The sequence below is a fragment of the Primulina eburnea genome, chromosome 6 (genome assembly GCF_022965805.1).
Source record: "Primulina eburnea isolate SZY01 chromosome 6, ASM2296580v1, whole genome shotgun sequence".
Taxonomy (NCBI): domain Eukaryota; kingdom Viridiplantae; phylum Streptophyta; class Magnoliopsida; order Lamiales; family Gesneriaceae; genus Primulina; species Primulina eburnea.
This window is the reverse complement of record NC_133106.1, coordinates 32,090,551-32,110,277: the sequence shown is the minus strand read 5'-3', so window position 1 is coordinate 32,110,277 and position 19,727 is coordinate 32,090,551. Positions and strand designations below refer to the sequence as shown.

General features: G+C 34.1%; 2 protein-coding genes and 1 long non-coding RNA gene across 3 annotated transcripts; 1 reads left to right on the top strand and 2 right to left on the bottom strand.

Moving 5' to 3' along the window:
* Window positions 1-2,202: 2,202 nt before the first annotated feature.
* LOC140833483 (protein FAR1-RELATED SEQUENCE 5-like) lies at window positions 2,203-6,187 on the bottom strand. The gene is made up of 6 exons (XM_073197825.1): window positions 5,952-6,187; window positions 5,753-5,857; window positions 3,231-5,487; window positions 2,999-3,153; window positions 2,656-2,733; window positions 2,203-2,561 (listed from the first exon to the last, which is right to left on the bottom strand). Exons 3-6 carry the CDS (start codon window positions 5,470-5,472, stop codon window positions 2,550-2,552), a joined length of 2,487 nt encoding a protein of 828 aa, XP_073053926.1. The 5' UTR covers window positions 5,473-5,487; window positions 5,753-5,857; window positions 5,952-6,187; the 3' UTR covers window positions 2,203-2,549.
* A 1,302-nt stretch (window positions 6,188-7,489) lies between these two features.
* On the bottom strand, window positions 7,490-12,398 carry LOC140834318 (polypyrimidine tract-binding protein homolog 3-like). The gene is made up of 15 exons (XM_073199119.1): window positions 12,213-12,398; window positions 11,964-12,062; window positions 11,677-11,748; window positions 11,501-11,577; window positions 11,308-11,389; window positions 10,107-10,230; window positions 9,734-9,798; window positions 9,606-9,655; window positions 9,453-9,494; window positions 9,326-9,362; window positions 9,173-9,209; window positions 9,069-9,082; window positions 8,532-8,639; window positions 8,184-8,327; window positions 7,490-7,974 (listed from the first exon to the last, which is right to left on the bottom strand). Exons 2-15 carry the CDS (start codon window positions 12,018-12,020, stop codon window positions 7,585-7,587), a joined length of 1,299 nt encoding a protein of 432 aa, XP_073055220.1. The 5' UTR covers window positions 12,021-12,062; window positions 12,213-12,398; the 3' UTR covers window positions 7,490-7,584.
* On the top strand, window positions 10,237-11,182 carry LOC140834319 (uncharacterized). Its single transcript, XR_012118708.1, has 2 exons — window positions 10,237-10,670; window positions 10,743-11,182. It is a non-coding gene; the product is annotated as an uncharacterized lncRNA (long non-coding RNA).
* Window positions 12,399-19,727: the final 7,329 nt, after the last annotated feature.

Here is a 19,727-nt window from a genome sequence, read left to right as displayed (position 1 = left end):
CGACATTAGATCAAATGAATAAACATTGTTTGGCCTATTTACTCATGATTCTTTTAGTTACCACAGAACTAACTGGAAAACGGTTTAGTCGACACTACCGGTTGGGGCACTGCCCCAACCCATACATTTTTTGACACGTGTCATTAGTATTTTAATATTTTTGTTGCAACATTCCCAAACCGTGGTTAACTTTTAGATCTTGACCACCTCTCTCAAAACTCTACCAGACTCCCCCGTGATTTTTTAGAAATTTGAAACAACCTCTCTCAAAAATTTCAAAAAGCCCTCTCTCCACAAAACGAACGGCAGAGTGATAAAATCAAAGCAAGGTGAGATTTCTGCGATTCTTTCCCGTTCGTTTTTTCCAGTCGACGGAATCAGGCAAGGTGAGATTTTTCTTTGCCACTGTACATTTTTTTATTTTTTTATAATGTAGATGTTTGTGTTTGTTTGAAGAAATTTGGGATTTATTTCGGGTATGTAAACACTCATGGCTGCTTTAGTTCGTCAATGTAAACTGTTATTGAGTTTAATTTCATGCTACATTTGGGAATTTTTGAATCTCGTCTGTTTCTGCATTTACATTTGGGATTTTTGAATTTATGTGGAAGGTTCTCATCGGAGGTGAAGTATTTGTTCAAGAGCGTTGGCGTCGAGCCATTTGTTATTGAGTTGGATCAATTAGGTATTACTTTTGTCTTCTCCTCTCCCTTAAAGATTTTTACTCTGAAGTACTGTTTGGATGGGATGACCAAATTATTAAATGTAAGGTAATTTATGTATTGTAATTAATTACACGATGTTTGGTGTAAGGCTATTTATGTATTGTAATTAATTATCATCCACACTCAACGGTACCTAACAGAACTGAATGTGTATCTGCTTTGGTTAATACTTAATCTGTGTAGTGCTTGCAGTTTCATTTTTGCTTTGCTTACATTTGCTTGAAATTGATTTCAATGATTTGAACATCTTACATGTGAAAAATAGTTAAGAACGTGGATGACTTTAAGTAATTCCAATCTGGATAATTTCAACCCATATAATCATCTCCAGTAATTTCCCAAGGCATTTGTCATATCCTTCATTGAGTAAAGAGGAATGAATTCTCCAACCTGAAAAGGTATTATGGCGAGAGTGCAGAAATGAATTCTGTATAAAGAAAGTTAATGTTAGATGTGAGGCCAAACAACTGTTGGTGCTTTAATGTTACTTGTGGTGAAACCTAAGCAAGAAGCCAAATAATTTACATGAACCTACGCAATGACGGATTCAACATTATGCCCATTACTTATTGTGAATATTTATTTATAAGATGTTCATTTCGTAAGATCTGAAATGTATGTTGTGACTCTCAATTTTTTTGTTGCAGTAAAAAAAAAACAATTTGGCATACCATCATTTTCGTTTATGGTGAGCGCATTAGTTATTTTAAATTTTTTCCTGTTAATTATTTTACTTATTTAATGTTAAATTTTTAATGTTCTTTATTTATTTTTGTGATATAGGGGAAAACATATGTTGTTTTCGTTGGACGTAAACCTGGTGTATATGAAACTTGGGAAGAGGCACAAAAACAAGTTAATAAATTTAGCGGTGCGTCTCACAGGTCATTCTCTTCTAGGGATGCTGCAGTAAAAGCTTTTGGTTCGTATCTGGACAAAGAAGTTGCAGCTTCTTCCTCTACTCCTAGTGTTGAAAGAACGTCGTACGCACCTTCTAGTGCAAGTGCAAATGCAAGTGCAAGTGTCACTCAAGCTGAGAAGATAGTTAAATTGGAATTTGCACTTGCAAATTTAGTGGATATGACGGAGGAGTTAAAAAAACAAATTGAAGCTCTGAAAATTAATAGTGATGATTAGGTTTTTTTTTGTCAATGTAATGTACTATTTATTTTCGCAGTAAAATGTTTGTTCTGTTACCTCTGATATCGATTTATGTGCATTGGATTTGATCCATTTTTTTATCAGCTGTAGTTTGTTGGTGTAGTAATCGTAGTTTTTTTTGCATATTCTTGGCTTGTTTTAGCCGTCCTTGTTGTCGATATTCCATATTGGCTTAACAAGAAACCATTATATAACTTATTTATCAATTGATGTCGATAACTCCTGTAGTTGTTTTCTCCCATAATTAGCTTGGTCCTTTTAACTCAAAATATACAGAAGCAGGATTCCAAAATAGCCAAAAAAGAAAGATACAGAATTCCAAGCCAAAAAAGAAAGATACCGGTAAGCAAAAAAAATATTCACGGAACCAAGTCACAAACATTCACTGAAGCTGGAGGTATGACCATTTCAAGCATGAACACTACTATCAAAGACAATGATCAAACTTATTTGTGAGCCACTAATGCTTTGCATGTAAATAACAACAAAGGATGTACGAGAGTGTGATTTATAGTACAAAGATGCAAATGGACCCAACATGATAAAGGGATTGTAAAAACAGAATTATCAGCTTGATGCCTGAGCTTTTTGTCAATCATTTTCATCTAAATATGATAAAGGGATTGCATGAGCACCGGTATGTCCAGCTTCACTTCATCCAAACTACTGGTGGTCCTGATAAGGGAATAAATTCATTTCACCACTTGTATAACGCATTGAAAAAAAAACAACAAGAAACAATTATCACGACAAGGACCTTTTTCCTTACTTGTGATGGATGAGGACGCTGAAACTGATAAGGGAATAAATTCATTTCACCACTTGTATACAAATTTGTATTACCTTCCTGCACGAGACATAAAAAATATCGAATATAATAACGCATTGAAAAATAAAACACAAGTTAACAATTTGAATGTTAACAAAATTTACAAAATATTTTTGGTAAAATTTTACAAAGTTCGAAATTTTGATGCTCAAAAACCACAGAAAATACAGGTAACGGATATGACAACAAGAAACAATTATCACGACAAGGACCTTTTTCCTTACTTGTGATGAATGAGGACGCTGAAACTAATAACGCATTGAGAAATAAAAACACAAGTTACCAATTGATTTGAGTGCTGTACAAAATGTTGAGGAGGTAAAAATGGATTCTGCGAGAATGTTAAATTTAAGTGTTGTTGGCATGGTATGTTGTTTATTTCCCGTGCGGTGGTGTCATCTTGTGAACTTTGTCCTTTTCTTTTGCCTCCTTTTCCACCTAGCACATCCAAAGAAGATGGTCATCTAACCGCATAATTAGTATATGATCACAATTTTGAATAACTTAAAACTTACTTGGAATTTCAGCTTTCTCTTTTCCTTTTCGATTTCCTTTTTTGCTCTTATTCTCCCAATGTCGTGTAATATTTGCATTTGTAACTCCTTTTGCTTTAGCGGTGAGTGGGTTACGTACGAGTACTTCATCGATGTGACCGTCACTTGGAATATCATCACACGGCGTCTCTTCATCTACACTCAAATTCTGGAGAAGGTGGGATATTTCACCTGTTGCTGTATCAACCAACTTATACAAACTTTTTCTCGCATCCTCATGAGATTTGCTCAATTGAGTTAGATCATACATCGATCTCATTATTTGGTTCACAAACACCATCTCAGATTTATCACCACCACCACCACCACCCCCACTTTCTTTGAAGTCATTGTTAACTATAGTTTTTATATTCTTCATCCATCTCTTCAAAATGTAACAGTTGGGTAGAACAGTGACGTCAAAAGAGTTAAACACCATCAAAACATGCTTACACAAAATCCCCATTGTCTCAAACTTAGAACAGCTACACTTTATTTCATTATTCTGCTTATTGAACACCACTTGTCTGACCCTTGAGTTTTCATCGTGAGATTTTACTCTGAACTCAATCAAATTCCAATCATTACCAAAACAAGATGGTGGTTGAACAGATTTGCAATTCAAAGAGTTGACCAATTCGATTTCGAATAACTTGTAAATGGAAATAGTGTAGACATCTGCAGCATGAATCAACAACGGATGATTTTTTAAAATCTGCGCAGGCTTACCATGACGACAACGGGTATCTTCAAACTTCTCCTTCTCTCGCCATTTATTTAGAATTTTTGTATAATTCATCACGAATTCATACAAAGAACACATTTTATTACCTGCTTTCTTCAAAACCATATTTGTGACCTCACTCCTTGAGGTAGCCAAAAGTCCTGCACTAAATCTGCCATTGCTGAAAGCAGTAGCCCATTTTTTCCTGATTTTGTACATCCCATTCAACCATTTATGACCACACAAATTATATGTATCGATCATATATGTCCACGTGGCATCAAATTCATCTTCAGAGTCGCAGTAATTCATGCATTTATACCACAATTTTTTGAAATTTGAATCGCCATTTAAATTCCCAAAATGTGAAGGCGCATTTTGATTTATATGCCATTGACATAAACGATGATGGGAATGTGGAAAAACCGTTTCAATGGCATTCATCATGGCCTGGCATTGGTCTGAAAATATAGTTTCAGGTTGTTTTCCGTACATAGCATCAAGAAATGTTGTAAACAACCACTCAAAAGAAGCTTCGGTCTCATCGGACATAAAAGCCAAACCAAACAGCACATTTTGCATATGGTGGTTTATACCAATAAATGGAGCACAGATCAAATTGTATTTGTTCGATCTATATGTTGTGTCAATCGACAGCACATCACCGAAATATTCATAATCCACTGCACATTTGTAGTCCCTAAAGAAAAAATTCATCACTCTATCGTCATCATCCAATTGCACATTCCAGTAAAAGTAATTCTCTTTGTTCGCCTTCTCAATAAAATATTGGATAAGTGCAGTTGCATCTCCATTCTCAACTTTCGTATGCTTTTTTAGCCGACTCATATGGTCATATGCATCTTTTCTAATAAAACCTAAATTTTGTGTCCCACATGCTTCATTCTCCATAAAAGAAACTGCATTAGAGACAGATATTCCAGCATTGACCATAGCTTCTAGAGTGGATTTTTTTGCATGTGATAAATTGCGTGCCGATCTTAACAGGTGAGTTTGATCAAGTGCAAACATCTCATGATTATGCTCCTCCAAAAATATACTCACCCGCCAAACGCCCTCTTTTTCCCTTGTAATTTTCAATCTGGCTTTACATTTAGTTCTAGTGATCAACTTTTGATAAACTGGAATTCTTTTACTAGAACATTTTTCATCTTTCATACCTTCACATGAGCAATTAAATTCCTTCGATTGAAGTTCATTAGTTTTGGGAAAACAACGTTGATCACCCTTTCTAACACTAAATCCCTTGGCATGCGCGTATTGACAATACAACAAATATGCCTCTTCAACACTATTGACAATTGAACCCACTGCTAGTTTGTTCTCCAAAATATCGACAACAGGGATTTCAGTTGGTACCTCAACGTTTTCTGCCGTTGGAAAGTCAGGAACTCCACATTGCTGTTGTGAAATGTGATCCAGTTCTATTCCTTCAATATATTCTCCCCCCAACTCTTCAATTGGGTTGTCATCTTCCATTGTAATGTACAAATCCTACACCAACCAACACAGATTCAATATTAAATCAGTCACTTGATTAAAGCATTCACTTGATTAAAACATAAGACAAATTCCCAAATCAAGAATCGATTCTTCACACAAACAGAAAGCACCCACTTTTTTCCAATATTCAATAATCGATTTTACAGCAGCGTGTTATCGAGGTATACACGAAATTATTAAAAACAGAACGCAACCACTTTTTTCCAATAGTCAAGAATCGATTTTACAGCAGTGTGTTATCGAGGTATAAACGAACCTATTAAAATTTTTGCGACGAGGAGGAAAGGGCTTCGCCGGTGTGCTCGCTGTTGTGGTGACGGAGATGTTGGATTGACAATGCTCTCTTCAAAATAGTAGTTCCCTGTATACCATCAAATGGGGAAAGAAAGAAAAGAAAATTAGATGAGGAACACCTTCTGAAACTGAAATTGAAATCCGAAAATGAGACTCCATACTTTCTGGGCAGTTGCATTTGAACAAGTAGACTTCTCCGACGACTCAAGGGCTCGTCTCGCCGGTGTGAAGGCCGCAACGGTTACCTTCCCCGGTGGGTGGTGGGTGTTGAGAGCTACCGTCAATAGTTTTAAGAAAATTTGTGGGATACCCAAATTTTTGAACGAACCGTGAATAGTTTTGGGTAAATTGGTGGGATACCCAAAATTGTTGAACGAAAGTCAAGATCTAAAACTAAACCATGGAATTGGTGGGATACCCAATATTTTTCAACGAAGGTCAAGATCTAAAAGTTAACCACGGTTTGGGAATGTTGCAACAAAAATATTAAAATACTAATGACACGTGTCAAAAAATGTATGGGTTGGGGCAGTGCCCCAACCGGTAGTGTCGAACAAACCCTGGAAAACCACATCATGCACTAAGATTAGGAATCTGACAACGTAGATCACCTGTCTCCATTGAATTGTTTTTAAATGCCTTTGCAGGTCAATCCGAAAACCAGATTCGTCTTTGCACTTAATTTTTCTTGGGATTCTCACCCTCCCTACATGTCGTTAGACTATTGGATTTAGAAGCTAAAAGGATAAGTTCATCTTGAACTATTGGAAACTCTCCTCCAAATTAAAGCATGAGGAAGGCACGAAATGACTTTGGATTTTCCGATTTTCTGTTGCTATTTCAAGATTTTTTATCTCCATAGAAGGTTCACACTCTTATACCTGGATTTTGGTTTGTATTTATGAGTTTTTACTTTGAGTTTGATGCTAATTTCAGCTTTAGTTTTAAGTCTAGAATATGTAGTTTTTGCCACTTGAGAATTCACATCCCATTGGGATTTAAGTGGCCTTAGTAAGTTCTTGGAGTGGATATGTACTTGCTTTACTTGGTAAATGGATGGAATTTTACTACTTTGAAGTATTTTTGGATAAAATGTCTTCTTGTTAAACCTCTGAAATTGAAATTTTGACATTTGATCTTTCTCAAAATAAATGTGGTGGTCTTTTCACCTATATGCACATATTTGAAATTATATATCAAGAAATTATGAATTTGCTAAAAATACTGTTGAACCTGATGTAGTTGGCAAATACACATTATCGAGAAATTATGAATTTGCTAAAAATACTGTTGAACCTGATGTAGTTGGCAAATACACATTATCGACAGGCCAACAAGAACCGGATGCTAATTAATTCAATGATCAGATGAAAGATATTATAAATGGATGATTGTGTCGCTGTGATATGTGGCAAGGTTCTTGTGATCATCCGGGGGGCGCATTCAGTCTAGAAAAGAGTAGAGGCCATGGTTTAGCAGGTTAACTTAAATATCGAGAAAGATGAAGTTAGGATGTCGGAACATGAGTTCAAATTCCTGTATAACAAGTAACATTTTGTGCAGTGCTACTCTCATGCAGCGTTCGTTAAAACGGAAGATGACTACTCTATCAATCTTCCTTTCTGCATGAAGTTAGTACACAAAAAACTTTATTACGGGAAAAAGTAATAAATAATGGCAGCACGGAAGAAAACATAGATGCAGCTCACAGACGAACCTGGATTAAAGAAACAAAATGTCCTAAGTATCACACATGGAATGTAAATTTACTGTCTACAACAACCGGGAAGTGATTCAAATGGTTTGCAGCTGAGAGAAGGAAATTCGTATGGTCGAACCACCGAGTGACGTGGCGTGCTTCCACACAAGAGCTTCTGTAGCCTGCTCCTCGTTTTCAAAAAGGACTAGAACCTGTTTCTTTCCCTTCATTTCAAAGAGTTTCACACTAACTATCGTTCCACAATCCTCCAAATGGGCCACTATTTCTTCTTCAGTAACATCTTGAGGGAGAGTGGAGATGTGGATCATTTTGGTTGGCGAACAACAGTACCGGTAGTTTTTAACAGCATTACGATTGAAACGGTTGAGGTTAGAATTGGAGTAGTCATGGGTATCAGCTCCAGCTGTAATGATAGAATGCTTGGAAAAATTCACCTCCAAGCGCTTTCCAAACAACAAGGCACCCTATATGAAAAGCAAATGTAAGATCGACAGCAATTGAAATCAAGAAAGCCACACAAACGACTGAATGTTCTTAAATTAAAGCTAAAGGATTTCCATATTTCCTACTGTTTTCATGCATGAAAACTAAAGCTGAACATAGTTTCAAGCTAGAAAATAGTGCATTGTTCAAGCAATCTAACTATACAAATTTCAAAAGAAATTTACCGGACCTTCAGAAAGTGCACAGCCAATTCAGCCTGAAAGCCATCACTCATTTGGACTAATGCATGATCTGGCTTATTTCGAAGAAGTTTGATTCTGATAATGTTGCCATACAGCGAGAATAAATTAAAAAGCTTATCCTCGTCAATTCTCTGCATAAAAGAAATTAATGTCACGTATGGAACAAAGAAAGTCCTGAAGTTCAAGAGTTCTACTAAAGAAATTAAGCAGCAGATGCGCAACTCTCTTCCTTTTATAATAAATTAAATTGGAGCAATTGGCTGCAACTTGTAAATGGAACGCACATGTATCCTCATGTCTGTGTATGTGTTTGTGCGAGAGAACAAGATACTCACATCAGGGCTCAGATTAGATACAAGAACCGTGCACCTATCATTCGTACCACTTATACCTGGAGGCAAACTGCCTCCAAACGCAGCAGCAATGACAGCAGCATTACCCATCTACAATTTAGGACAACAAGAGATCGAACACAAACATTTTCAGTGTCATCTCCAAATATTTCAGATGTAACTCTGGAGCCAACAAGAGTCATAAATCATAAGATATCAATGATTAAATAAGTATAAAGGCTGTCACTCATGAAAACACTGGCGAACAGTTGTTAAGTATATCATTCAGACAGACCTTCACGAGATTGCGTGGATACAGCATGATCATGATTTATGTGTACCACTTTCCGTTTGGTCAGCAAAAGATGCCAAACATATGCAAAACTCAATGAATTAAAATAGTTAAATGTAATGCAATCAGAGTTGTGATGGAAATAGCATGATTAATTTTAAAAAGGAACACGAGAATGGTGCTGCTCAAGGCACTAATAGGCAATCGCATAAGCTTTAATTCTAATTTTATCAGCATAGAACCCTCACCTGCGGAAATCCAACTGAGATGGCCAGAAAAAGAAAAAAAAAACAGAGAAGTTAGAAACAGTAAGAAAAGAGAAGTGACAGGTTTTCATTAGTTAATTAGAAACCTGGATGTGCACATAGGCTTCCATCTCCATACCCAGGCTGTGACAAAATGAAACAAAAGTAAAAAATCGTATTAGAAAACAGAAACCATAAAAAACTAAATAATATAAACAGTAATATTGCAGAAGAATGGCTTTTTCTTGAGTGGACTTGACCTTTTGTTCTGAAGGCAAAGATGGGTTTGTGAAATCTCTACATGGAGAAGAGAATAGTAGCACCTCATCAAATACAGAACAAATCTTGAGGAGAAAAAATGACATTACAGAAAACTCACCAACTTACCGAGAACGTTCGTTATTATAGTTCACTTGCAACTCGTCAAGGCTAGATCAAAAAGAAGAGCTAATAAGATACCAATATAGCAAAAACACAAGTTGTGGGAGCACACATATCAACAAATATTGGCACCTAAACCCGATAATATTTAAAACTCACTTTGAGTACTGAATGTCCAATTGACAGCAACCATCATATATATTTCGTCCCTGTTGATAGTTGCAAGAGACATGCTGACTTCATCCCATAAATGAAAATAACATATAAATATTATACACCCATTTTACCTGGAGAGAGTTTCTTGCAGTAATAGCATTCTGGTTTGATTGATATTGAACTAGAGCTTGGAAACCTACACATTATGCAGGTAGGATTTTCCAGTATTAGTCAGAAAATATAGCATAGTATGTAATCCCAGTGCATTAAAAATGCAATTTGTAGAGGCAGTGTAATCTCATGATTAAGAAAGCTACAACAGACATTCGCAAATCAGTGAATCACGATCCAAATAAAACTCATCCCACATAAATGCGAGAATTCATTCATTATGCATAAAAGTTTCCTTAAAACCTGGAGATACTGAAATTGGAAATTGTTACATGACTAAGAAGATTAGAAATTCAGAAAGTGACCAAAGAGAGAAATTATGAATATGCTGACCAGCCGACTTCTGAAACGTGACGATCTTCTCAACAAATCCATGAGGAGAAAACACTTGATGCAGCACTTCCACAGTAATAGGATATAGCATGTGATGTATTGTAACTAAGAGAATTCGATTAGGCTGAGCATCCAGAAAGAGCCCAACAGCAGACCAGCATAGAGACAGAAGAAATAGAAGACAAGGAAATGAATAGGATAGAATACAGAAAGAGAGATGAGGCAATTATATAAAAAGACAAATTAAGCATGAAGCAGTAAGCAAACTAATAAACAATCTAAAAGAGAAGTTGCAACTAAATATAGGGTATAACAAACTTCACCCTCCCCAAGAGTAGGCAATTACCACTCTTGTACTTCCCATTGTATAATTAGCACACCTAAATTATTGAAAACAATGGTTGTTATAGTGGAGTTAACAGAGAGGGTAAAAATACAAGTCAAGTTAGTCAACACATAAACATCTTTAGAGATGCACAGAGCACGCAGGAGTTTTTTTTTTTTAAAATGGACAACTTGGTATTGATAGGAACCAAGAGGCGCGATTTAATGTTCGTGATCAGAGTCAACGTCACTGATGTAGCCGTAGATAGGTGCAGCAATGGGGTTGGAGGGTTTGGATGGAGTATGGGTTAGATGTGGATACTAGGAAAGGAATGAATAGATAAATAAAACCAAAAAAACGAATGAAAAAGAGAAGAAAAGAAGAGAAATATATTTTGGGATATAAATATCTTTTGACTCGTCAATCTTCTCAACTTGATAATATCCTAGTGCTGAAGATTGAAGAGTAAATTAGTCATTTCGCAGAAAAATATAAGGCCATCTGAACCTCAAGGAAAATAAAAGTCATTGTGATTCTTAGAGGGAAAGTATCAGTAATTATATCAAACCCGGCAGGTGTTGCAACTACCCATTAATATTAGTTAATTGTATCACGTAAGTTCTAACTTCTATAAAAGGTCACCTTAGGACATATTTATGGAATAGATGCTACTTAAACAACTTCATAGAAAAAACCAATGTGATAACTAAATGACGAATCCTAGCAAGTACCACTCACATAATGTGACCACGTACAATCTCTAATTAATACAACAATAAAAACTTTACAAACTGGCATTAACTCACACAATTAAGGTAAAAAAAATATAGGTATCCAAGAAGTTAAACAAAAATGCCATATTTACGAAATAGTCACCTCTTCTCCTCGTGGTTGCGAATTCTGTTCCATAGTTGTTAGCTCCTGGTGTGATGAGAATTGAATATAAATATTTCTTCCCCTACGGACAACAAGAATTCATTGACCGACTGGATACCAATAACAACAGGAGCACTTTGAACAAGAAGTTGAATTTAATGGAGAGAAATCATCAATCTGTCACATACGGTACCTTACGCTTGGCTGCACATTTGTGTAGTATTGTATTGAATTTACCGCTGAAGGGATATCTTGCATTTGAATGAGAGCCTGCCATTTAGGTAAAAGCAAGAATATGATGAAATATACTTTTACCCTTGCGTGTTGACATGTGCTATAGCTCCTCAAATACTTTAACAAGAAATGTACTTGATTTTTGGCTCGAAGCATCACGAGCTTGGTTATAACCCCAAATGGTTGGAAGAGCTGGAGCAAATCATTCTGGAAAAAAAAATGAAACGAATGAATTGGTAACAGGGTCTGAACCTAGAACTATTCTGCAGCTAGCGGCATAAATAGATACATGCAAGTCTGTAGAATCTAATCACGATGATATTAAACAAAGACGAACAATCTTCAAAACACGCACACCAGCTAACTAAAAAACCCAAAAGCGAAATTCACATATTCATAGTTAGATGGAGATACCACCATACCTCGGAAATCTCATGCCCCACATTGCGAACATGGATAACTTTTGAGGGTTCTGCCATTACAAACTAGCTTGAACCAAAACCTTCCTCACCTAATTTAAACTGGTAACAAACTGATCAATCAGCACACCGTTCGCTTGCAATTCAATCAATTCAATTGATTTTTTCAAAAATAGAAATTAAAAATCGATTGCTATTGATGCACAACAAAGTTTAGCAGCTGAATAATTGATTGCGGTGCAGAATCATTACTTAATAATCGAGATGAAAAACATTTGCCAGAAAATTGACAGCAACGAAACACCACGGTTTGAAGAGCTGGGAGCTAGGGTTTGGGTTTGCCAGTCGACACTTCTGTTTACACATATGCCCTTTGGTTCATTCAACATCTCTCACTCCCCACGCTGTAGGGCGTGCATGTTAACTGGTCAACCTTAATACCGATACTAAATTTCTGTCTTAATTTATTTTTTAGGATTAATTCTCTTTTCTTTTCTTTTTTTCCCACTCCCCAATTCATTTAATATTTTAAGATCAATTAAATTTCACAGGGTGGCGCTCTGCAATTTTCTCAATATATTTTAAGACAACAACTTGTGTGAGACGGTTTTACGAGTCATATTTTATGAGACATATCTCTTATTTGGGTCATCCGTGTAAAAATATTACTTTTTAAAACTAACTATTACTTTTTATTGTGAATATTAGTAGGGTTGATCCGTCTCACAAATAAATATTCATGAGACCATCTCACAAGAAACCTACTCATATTTTAATTGTCACCAATATCTTAAAAAGATCAATCATATTATCACCTTCATTTAAGTAACATATAATCATCTTCTAGTTAGAAAACTTCGAGCTCAAACTCCAGTGAAAATTAAATCATCGCTCGTGTTTTTCATATGATTTTCTTGTAAAATATTTTTCTTAACTATTAAGTTTAGTTTATTTACATAATGATATCTGGAAAAAAAACCTGAACATAGCATTGATGTTATCCTTTGGTAATAGTAGATCTAATGTACATAGAAGAGAATCATATCATTTTTTTCATGTGATGCATTGCACTGATCCAGGAAAATGTAGATGTGGTCCTTATAAGCAATTAAATCTACTTTTAGGTATAGTTTGGTACATAGGATAAGGGAGGGATTGATAAATAATCATCATTATCTCATGTTTGGTACATTTTTAAAAAGCTCATGATAATATCATGGGCCCTTGATAAATATTTTTTTAGAAAGATAAAATATCCCTAATAGAAGGTGTGATAATTTTAATTTAAGGATAAAATACACTACAAATGACTTAATTACCCTCAATTTATAATTGATTTTTATAAATATATGCTAGTAGGTAGAAATTAAAATCAAATAAATATTTTTTTTAATTTTTATATATTATATAATATGATAATTATATAAATGAATTCGAGATAATTATATAAATAATTTTTATAAATCTTAATAAAATTATTAGTATCACCCGATCAACATTAAAAATTGATATTTGACTTGACTCACAAAATCAATGGCTCAATTATCATATTATATAATATATAAAATTAGGTAAAAATAAATAAATCATGTAAGCACTATCGGCGTATGAACAAATAAAAATATGAACTCAAGCAACAACTTTGAAATTATAAAATTTATTATGATAAGGTTAATTTTGTCATTATAATATAATATATAAATTTAATTACTCTTATTAAAATCATACCAAACATTAAATATAATATCCTACATCTTATTTATCCTTAACTTATCCTTATATATATATCACATGTTTATCCTATCATATGTACCAAACTATGCCTTAAGGTACTATCACAATGGTCGAATGAATATTGTTTTACTTAGTTAAAAAATTGAACAATAGTCAACTTTTTATTATTTAATCGACATTGTGATTTTGATGCGATTTTAAAAAACGTAACACCCGAAAAAATATCTCTAATCGTAATTATGAACCGATTTCTTCAATGAAACTGAACTGGACTACCCAAAAATATAAATGTGGATGACAATTTCTTTCGAACCCGACGAATAATCCGATACCCTACCCGAATGGATCGGAAGAGGGTATATAGAAGATTTTTTTTATCCAATTAAATAAATAAGTAATCAAGTATGAGGATTTTTGAGTATGAGATGATGCATGTTTTAAAGAATCATATTCGACTTGAATACCTTATATATATATGTGTGTGTGTGTGTCTATATATATATATATATATATATATATATATATATATATATATATATATATATATATATATATGAGAAAATGCAATTATACGTAGTAATATGATATTTGGGTAGGGTATGTATATTCAATCTTCCGATTGGTATATGGATGTGAATGAATTTAAATATCCGATGAGGATGAATAAACAATAAATAAGTGATATATATTAATTATTAATTTTATTTAATGGACTTTAATTTATATTTATGATATTTTAATTTTATTTTTTGTCTTGTGGTGTATAGTGTTAAATCTATTATCTTCTCGAGAAAATTTATAAATAATTGCGGCATTTGATTAGTGTAATGCTTATTTAAATTAATGTTGTCCATATGAATAAATAAAACACATAATTATTTTTTCTCTACATATTTACATAAGCATTTTTTTTCACTTCTTGGATTTTTTTAGGTCATTCATCATTATGAGTAATAAAAAATATTGATTCCTATTATAAAAAAAGACGGCGTGATAAAAAAATTATTAGCAGCTCTGCATTAATTTTTAAATTCTAAATTTTTATATTACTATTTCTTTCAATTATTACAATTTATTATATATTTGTTTTTTTTAAGAATTGAGTACTGCTATGTAATTTGTTATGGATGAAGTACTGGAAACTTTTTATCATTTTTGTTACTTCTATTTGTTTTTATATTACTCCTAATTCTTAGGTAAAATGGAAAATGTTAAATCATATATATTAATTGATATATCTATGAACTTTGCGCTATCAAAAGAACACAACCAATATTAGCTTCATGTGTCATTTTGCTATTTATTAGTTTGAACTCATTGAATTTATGTAGTAAAATAAACCAAATTGAAATCATACATTGTCCATTTAACTAATTCCAATTATGCCGAGATTCAAATTATAAGTACCAAATTATCATGAGTATGTCTCTTATGAGACGGTCTCACGAATCTTTATTTGTGAGAAGGGTCAACTCTAACGATATTCACAATAAAAAATTATATTCTTAGCATGATAAAAAGTAACACTTTTTCATGGATAATCCAAATAAGAGATCTGTCTCACAAAATACGATATGTGAAACCGTCGTACAAAAGTTTTTATCAATTAATATAAGGGAAAGCGGTGTAACACATCAAACATATATATGGTTTTATTTAATCAAGCAAAATATCGTTTCCGAATAGAGATTACATCACATATAAAGAAAGCAACCCACCTTAATTAAGTTGGTGAAATTTGTTTATTATTACTAATTAAAACGAAAACATGAATCCACTTTTAACTGTTTTTGTTTCACCAAACTTTCAGCAAAATCAAATTTTCGCAGGAGTTCCTGCTGTGAAGCAAGAGGCGACACAACCAATGTTTTTAGCGCCACAACCTTGGTAACAAGAGAGAGCTCCGAGTCCGCTGGTTCCACAGCCTACTGCGCAGGAAACCGATTCCTGCCCACAATCTATCAAGCACTGCGCTATTTGTGTTTGCCCTTCGACGAAAGACACCATTACAATCACAGACACGACCGCAAGAAGCAAGACAGAAAGAAGCCCTTTCGCCATAGATGAATCCCCGAGGAAACAAGGTTTGTTTCTGTTTGAATGCTCGATCGATAATATATTTCGTGTCATTTAGACGTTCTTTTATATGCATATCGCGGTTTCCATACGTCATAGGAAGATAGCATTCTGGATTCAGATGAAGGTTTTCTTTTCTTTTTTTTCTTTTTTTTGGCGTCAATGGAGTTTGCGTGAGGGTTTGTTATTATCTTGAACTGTTTTTTTTTTTTTATCAGCTATATTGTTTTTATTCCTTTTCGGACAAGGGAAAAGGTTCAGACATGCGTAGGGTTTGTTTCAACGTAACTAATCGGATGACTCCAGAAGAAGTGTGTATATATATAATATATATACGTACTTTTACTACTTCAAAATTTGCGGAAAAATTAAAATTTTTCTTTAATATAAAATAATCTTCAATATTTGCCATAAAATACCACAACCAAATCACCCACAAGAAAAGGTTGTCGAAAGAGTCGTTCATAAAATATTTGAAATTCAACATCACCAATAAAATCTGCTAACAAAATACTTGCTCAAAACATCTCCCATCACATCATATAAATCAGAGTATTTTTAAACTTTGCATAAAAATGTAAACATGGCGGTCCTCGGGTTTAGCCTCCCGCTCAGTCCAAGCCTGCCACTTGGTCGCCACCTCCTGTCTCCTCATCAACATAAGCACCTGCATCGATCAAGTCTAGTGAGTCTAAAGACTCAACACGTATAAACTGGGAATAACGAGTATTACATAATAAAACCACATACAACTTCAAAATATAACATATATACTTGAAACTTAAACTTTGCGTAATAAACTTGAACTCTTAATAAACTTAAACTTTCATAACAACTTTGAACTCTCATAAACTTCTTTGAACTTGAACATACATACTTTGAAACTTGAACTTGTATAATAACTTGAACTTTCATAAACTTGAGCTTTGCATAAACTTTGAACATACATGCATACATAATATGACGTGCCATCACATAAACTTTTCTTTAAACATGCTTTCATACTTCAACATACTTAACTTCATCATTTTGCGTAGAGGATGTTTCAAAGCAAGTGACCCTTAACATAATAAATATCTGATCAGACAAACCACAGTACTGGGCTGACAGGGACGTATCCACTGCCCCATACATGAGATCCATGTTCATAATTTAACAGGCCAGTTGATCCACGTTCATAATTTAACGCTTCACAACCACGATCTAACTCGTTCATAATTTAACAGGCGGATTGGTCCTCGTTCATAATTTAACGCTTTCCAATCCTAACTTCAAACCCGTTCATAATTTAACGGGGTGGAGAGGTCCTCGGCCACGTTCACCGCTTCCAAACCCATTCACTTTTGGTCACAAGACATTTAGCATACCTAAAAAACTTCAAATATTTTCTTTGCACGTCATACATACTTACTTTGCATTGAGGGATTCGTTGGATGTCAATCGGGTCGTTGCTGCAACATACTAATATGAATACATAAACTTAACTTGTACAACTTAAACGTAAATGTCATGCTTAATCCCAAGCTAAATAAATTCTTAGAACATTCTATAATTTCCCATGACATAACCCTGTAAAACATCATATTAAACCATGGTATAAAACCTCAAATCAAACCTTAAATAATAAAAGAATATACCTAAAATCTGAAGGTACACGGACCCCGTCCCTAGGTCCGTATCATGGTCCGTGTCCGTGCGCTTAAAAATTGTTGTGATGAAATAAGAAGGCACGGACACCGTGCTTACCTCCGTGTCCGGGTCCGTGTCCGCTCTGTTCGACGAATTATTTTATGAAAATTTTGCGACATGTCTATTCTCCCAATTAACACATAAGGCATCAAGATTCATCACTATGAGACCATTCTAGAACACCATAACAATGAACTAAACTTTTATAATCACCCTACAATTCATACGACCCAAAATATTGTCATTTATATTAAAGTTTATTTCTTACGACATCTTAATAATTCAAGCTCTTAACGACATGAATCAAAACCTCAAAAATACTCTAAACATCATTACTAACTTTCTTATATGCATCAACGATCACCCGTCGATCCCCAACAAAGCCTGCAACATAAAAACTTCAAGAACATATTAAAATTCATAACTTTCTTGAAACACGATTTGAGCAGTCATACTAAAAACTCCATAACTCACTCGTTTTTAATCCAAATAACTCGAATTTTATATCAAATCGAACGTATCGAAAAGATCTACGTTTTTGTAGTTAAATGTTTTCTCAAAATCTTTACTGAAAAATCGCAGTATTTTGCAGAACAGCAAAAACGTTTTTAAAAAAATGCAGTTTGAGCAGTCCTACGAAAAATGCCATAACTCACTCAATTTTCATCCAAATATTATTAATTTTATATCAAATCGAAGGCATCGAAAAGTTCTACGATTTTCACGTTGAAAGTTTTCTCAAAATCAATACCGAAAATCGCAGTATTTTACAGAACAACAAAAACGTGAATTTGTTTCAAACTTGATCTAGACGTGATTGCTCAAACTTCTACGCATCGCACATATAAATTTTCGCATAAATAACAACACAACGCATAATATGACAAGATCGATGCATCAAGAACAGAATATACGTGCCTTTTGATATTTAAAATACCGTAACGACGATACCGAAGCGGAGACGGAGCGATAGACGATCCGGGACGAACGTAGCTCGATTTTCTTTAAATAACCTCAATGAAATGATGCTGGAAATTTTCAGAGATTGTACGCTTGTTTAAAGGAAAGGGAAGAAGGAAGGAAATGGAGACAAGAATTGATAGGGAAGTGTTTTAGAAACATTTCTTTCCCTTAGTCAAAAGTTGGATTGAAATATATATTTTGTTTGATGTGTATATATAGTATACGTGTATATGTATGTGTGTAAGGTGTGAGTGTGTGTAAGTTTAAATTAAATATTTGAATATGTGTATGTGTGCATTAGGAGAACAAATGGGTAATGTGTTTGACTAAGAATAAAATGAATAATACATGTGTAGAAAATAGTCACTACAAGAAAAATGATTTTCCGCAGCACGTCATCAACAGCGTGCATTAAAAGCACGCTGCGAATAGTACTTTTAGCGACGTGCACCCATATGTGCGCTGTTAATATTGGACAACTGACAGAAATAACGGCGTGCATTAAAAGCACGCTGCCGATAGTAATATCCGCAGCACGCATTTATGTGTGCCGTTAATAAATTATATAAACGACAGCGTGCACACATATGCGCGCTGTTAATATTAGCTCAAACAATAGTTGAAACTAAAGACGGCTTTCAATTTTGCGGCGTGCGTTGCAGCGTGCGTGGCACGCTGTGGATAGCTTTCCGCGGCGCACATTGCACGCTGCGGAAACCCACTTTTCTTGTAGTGAGTCAATTATTAGGTAATTATAGTTAAGGTTTTAAATTAATAATTAACTTACTAATTAAGGACTACTAACTTACTAATCATTTTGCTTAAAAAAATAACTAAAATACACAAATTACTAATCCATGAAAGTTTTAAAATTATAATATCACATAATAATTAAATTAGACTTTTAAAATACTAAGAATTAAATAAATCATTTAAAATACTTAAATCTTATCTTAAAATAATTTGTCTCCATTAAAATTACTAAAAAAAACATCCCGGTCTCCTTTCCTCGATACCGCCTCGAATAATCGCCTGAAACATAAACTCAAGAACATTTTAACATACATTAAATAAACATGAATAATTAAAATAATAAATTTCATAAATTAAATGAAAGTATGCATTAAAATCATTTAATAAAATACATAAGGATTTTAATAACTTGCACGCACGTGGTTCATATGGACTTAAAATTTTCGGGACTTCACAGCACACATCAACATCATATCATAGTCACGTAGGCGATGCATATGTTCTACATCAACGCTATGTCGTAAAAAGACTAAAATTACAAAATAACAAAGA

Excerpts from the sequence above, each read along its gene's own strand:
- LOC140833483 (XM_073197825.1), bottom strand. The coding sequence starts at position 5,472 with ATGGAAGATGACAACCCAATTGAAGAGTTGGGGGGAGAATATATTGAA. Across the intron at positions 3,154-3,230 it reads AGAGAAAGCTGAAATTCCAA|GTGGAAAAGGAGGCAAAAGA; the intron begins GTAAGTTTTAAG and ends TGGATGTGCTAG. Across the intron at positions 2,734-2,998 it reads TACAGCACTCAAATCAATTG|GAAGGTAATACAAATTTGTA; the intron begins GTAACTTGTGTT and ends TGTCTCGTGCAG.
- LOC140834318 (XM_073199119.1), bottom strand. The coding sequence starts at position 12,020 with ATGGCAGAACCCTCAAAAGTTATCCATGTTCGCAATGTGGGGCATGAG. Across the intron at positions 11,390-11,500 it reads AATGTGCAGCCAAGCGTAAG|GGGAAGAAATATTTATATTC; the intron begins GTACCGTATGTG and ends TGTTGTCCGTAG. Across the intron at positions 9,799-10,106 it reads CACGTTTCAGAAGTCGGCTG|GTTTCCAAGCTCTAGTTCAA; the intron begins GTCAGCATATTC and ends CATAATGTGTAG.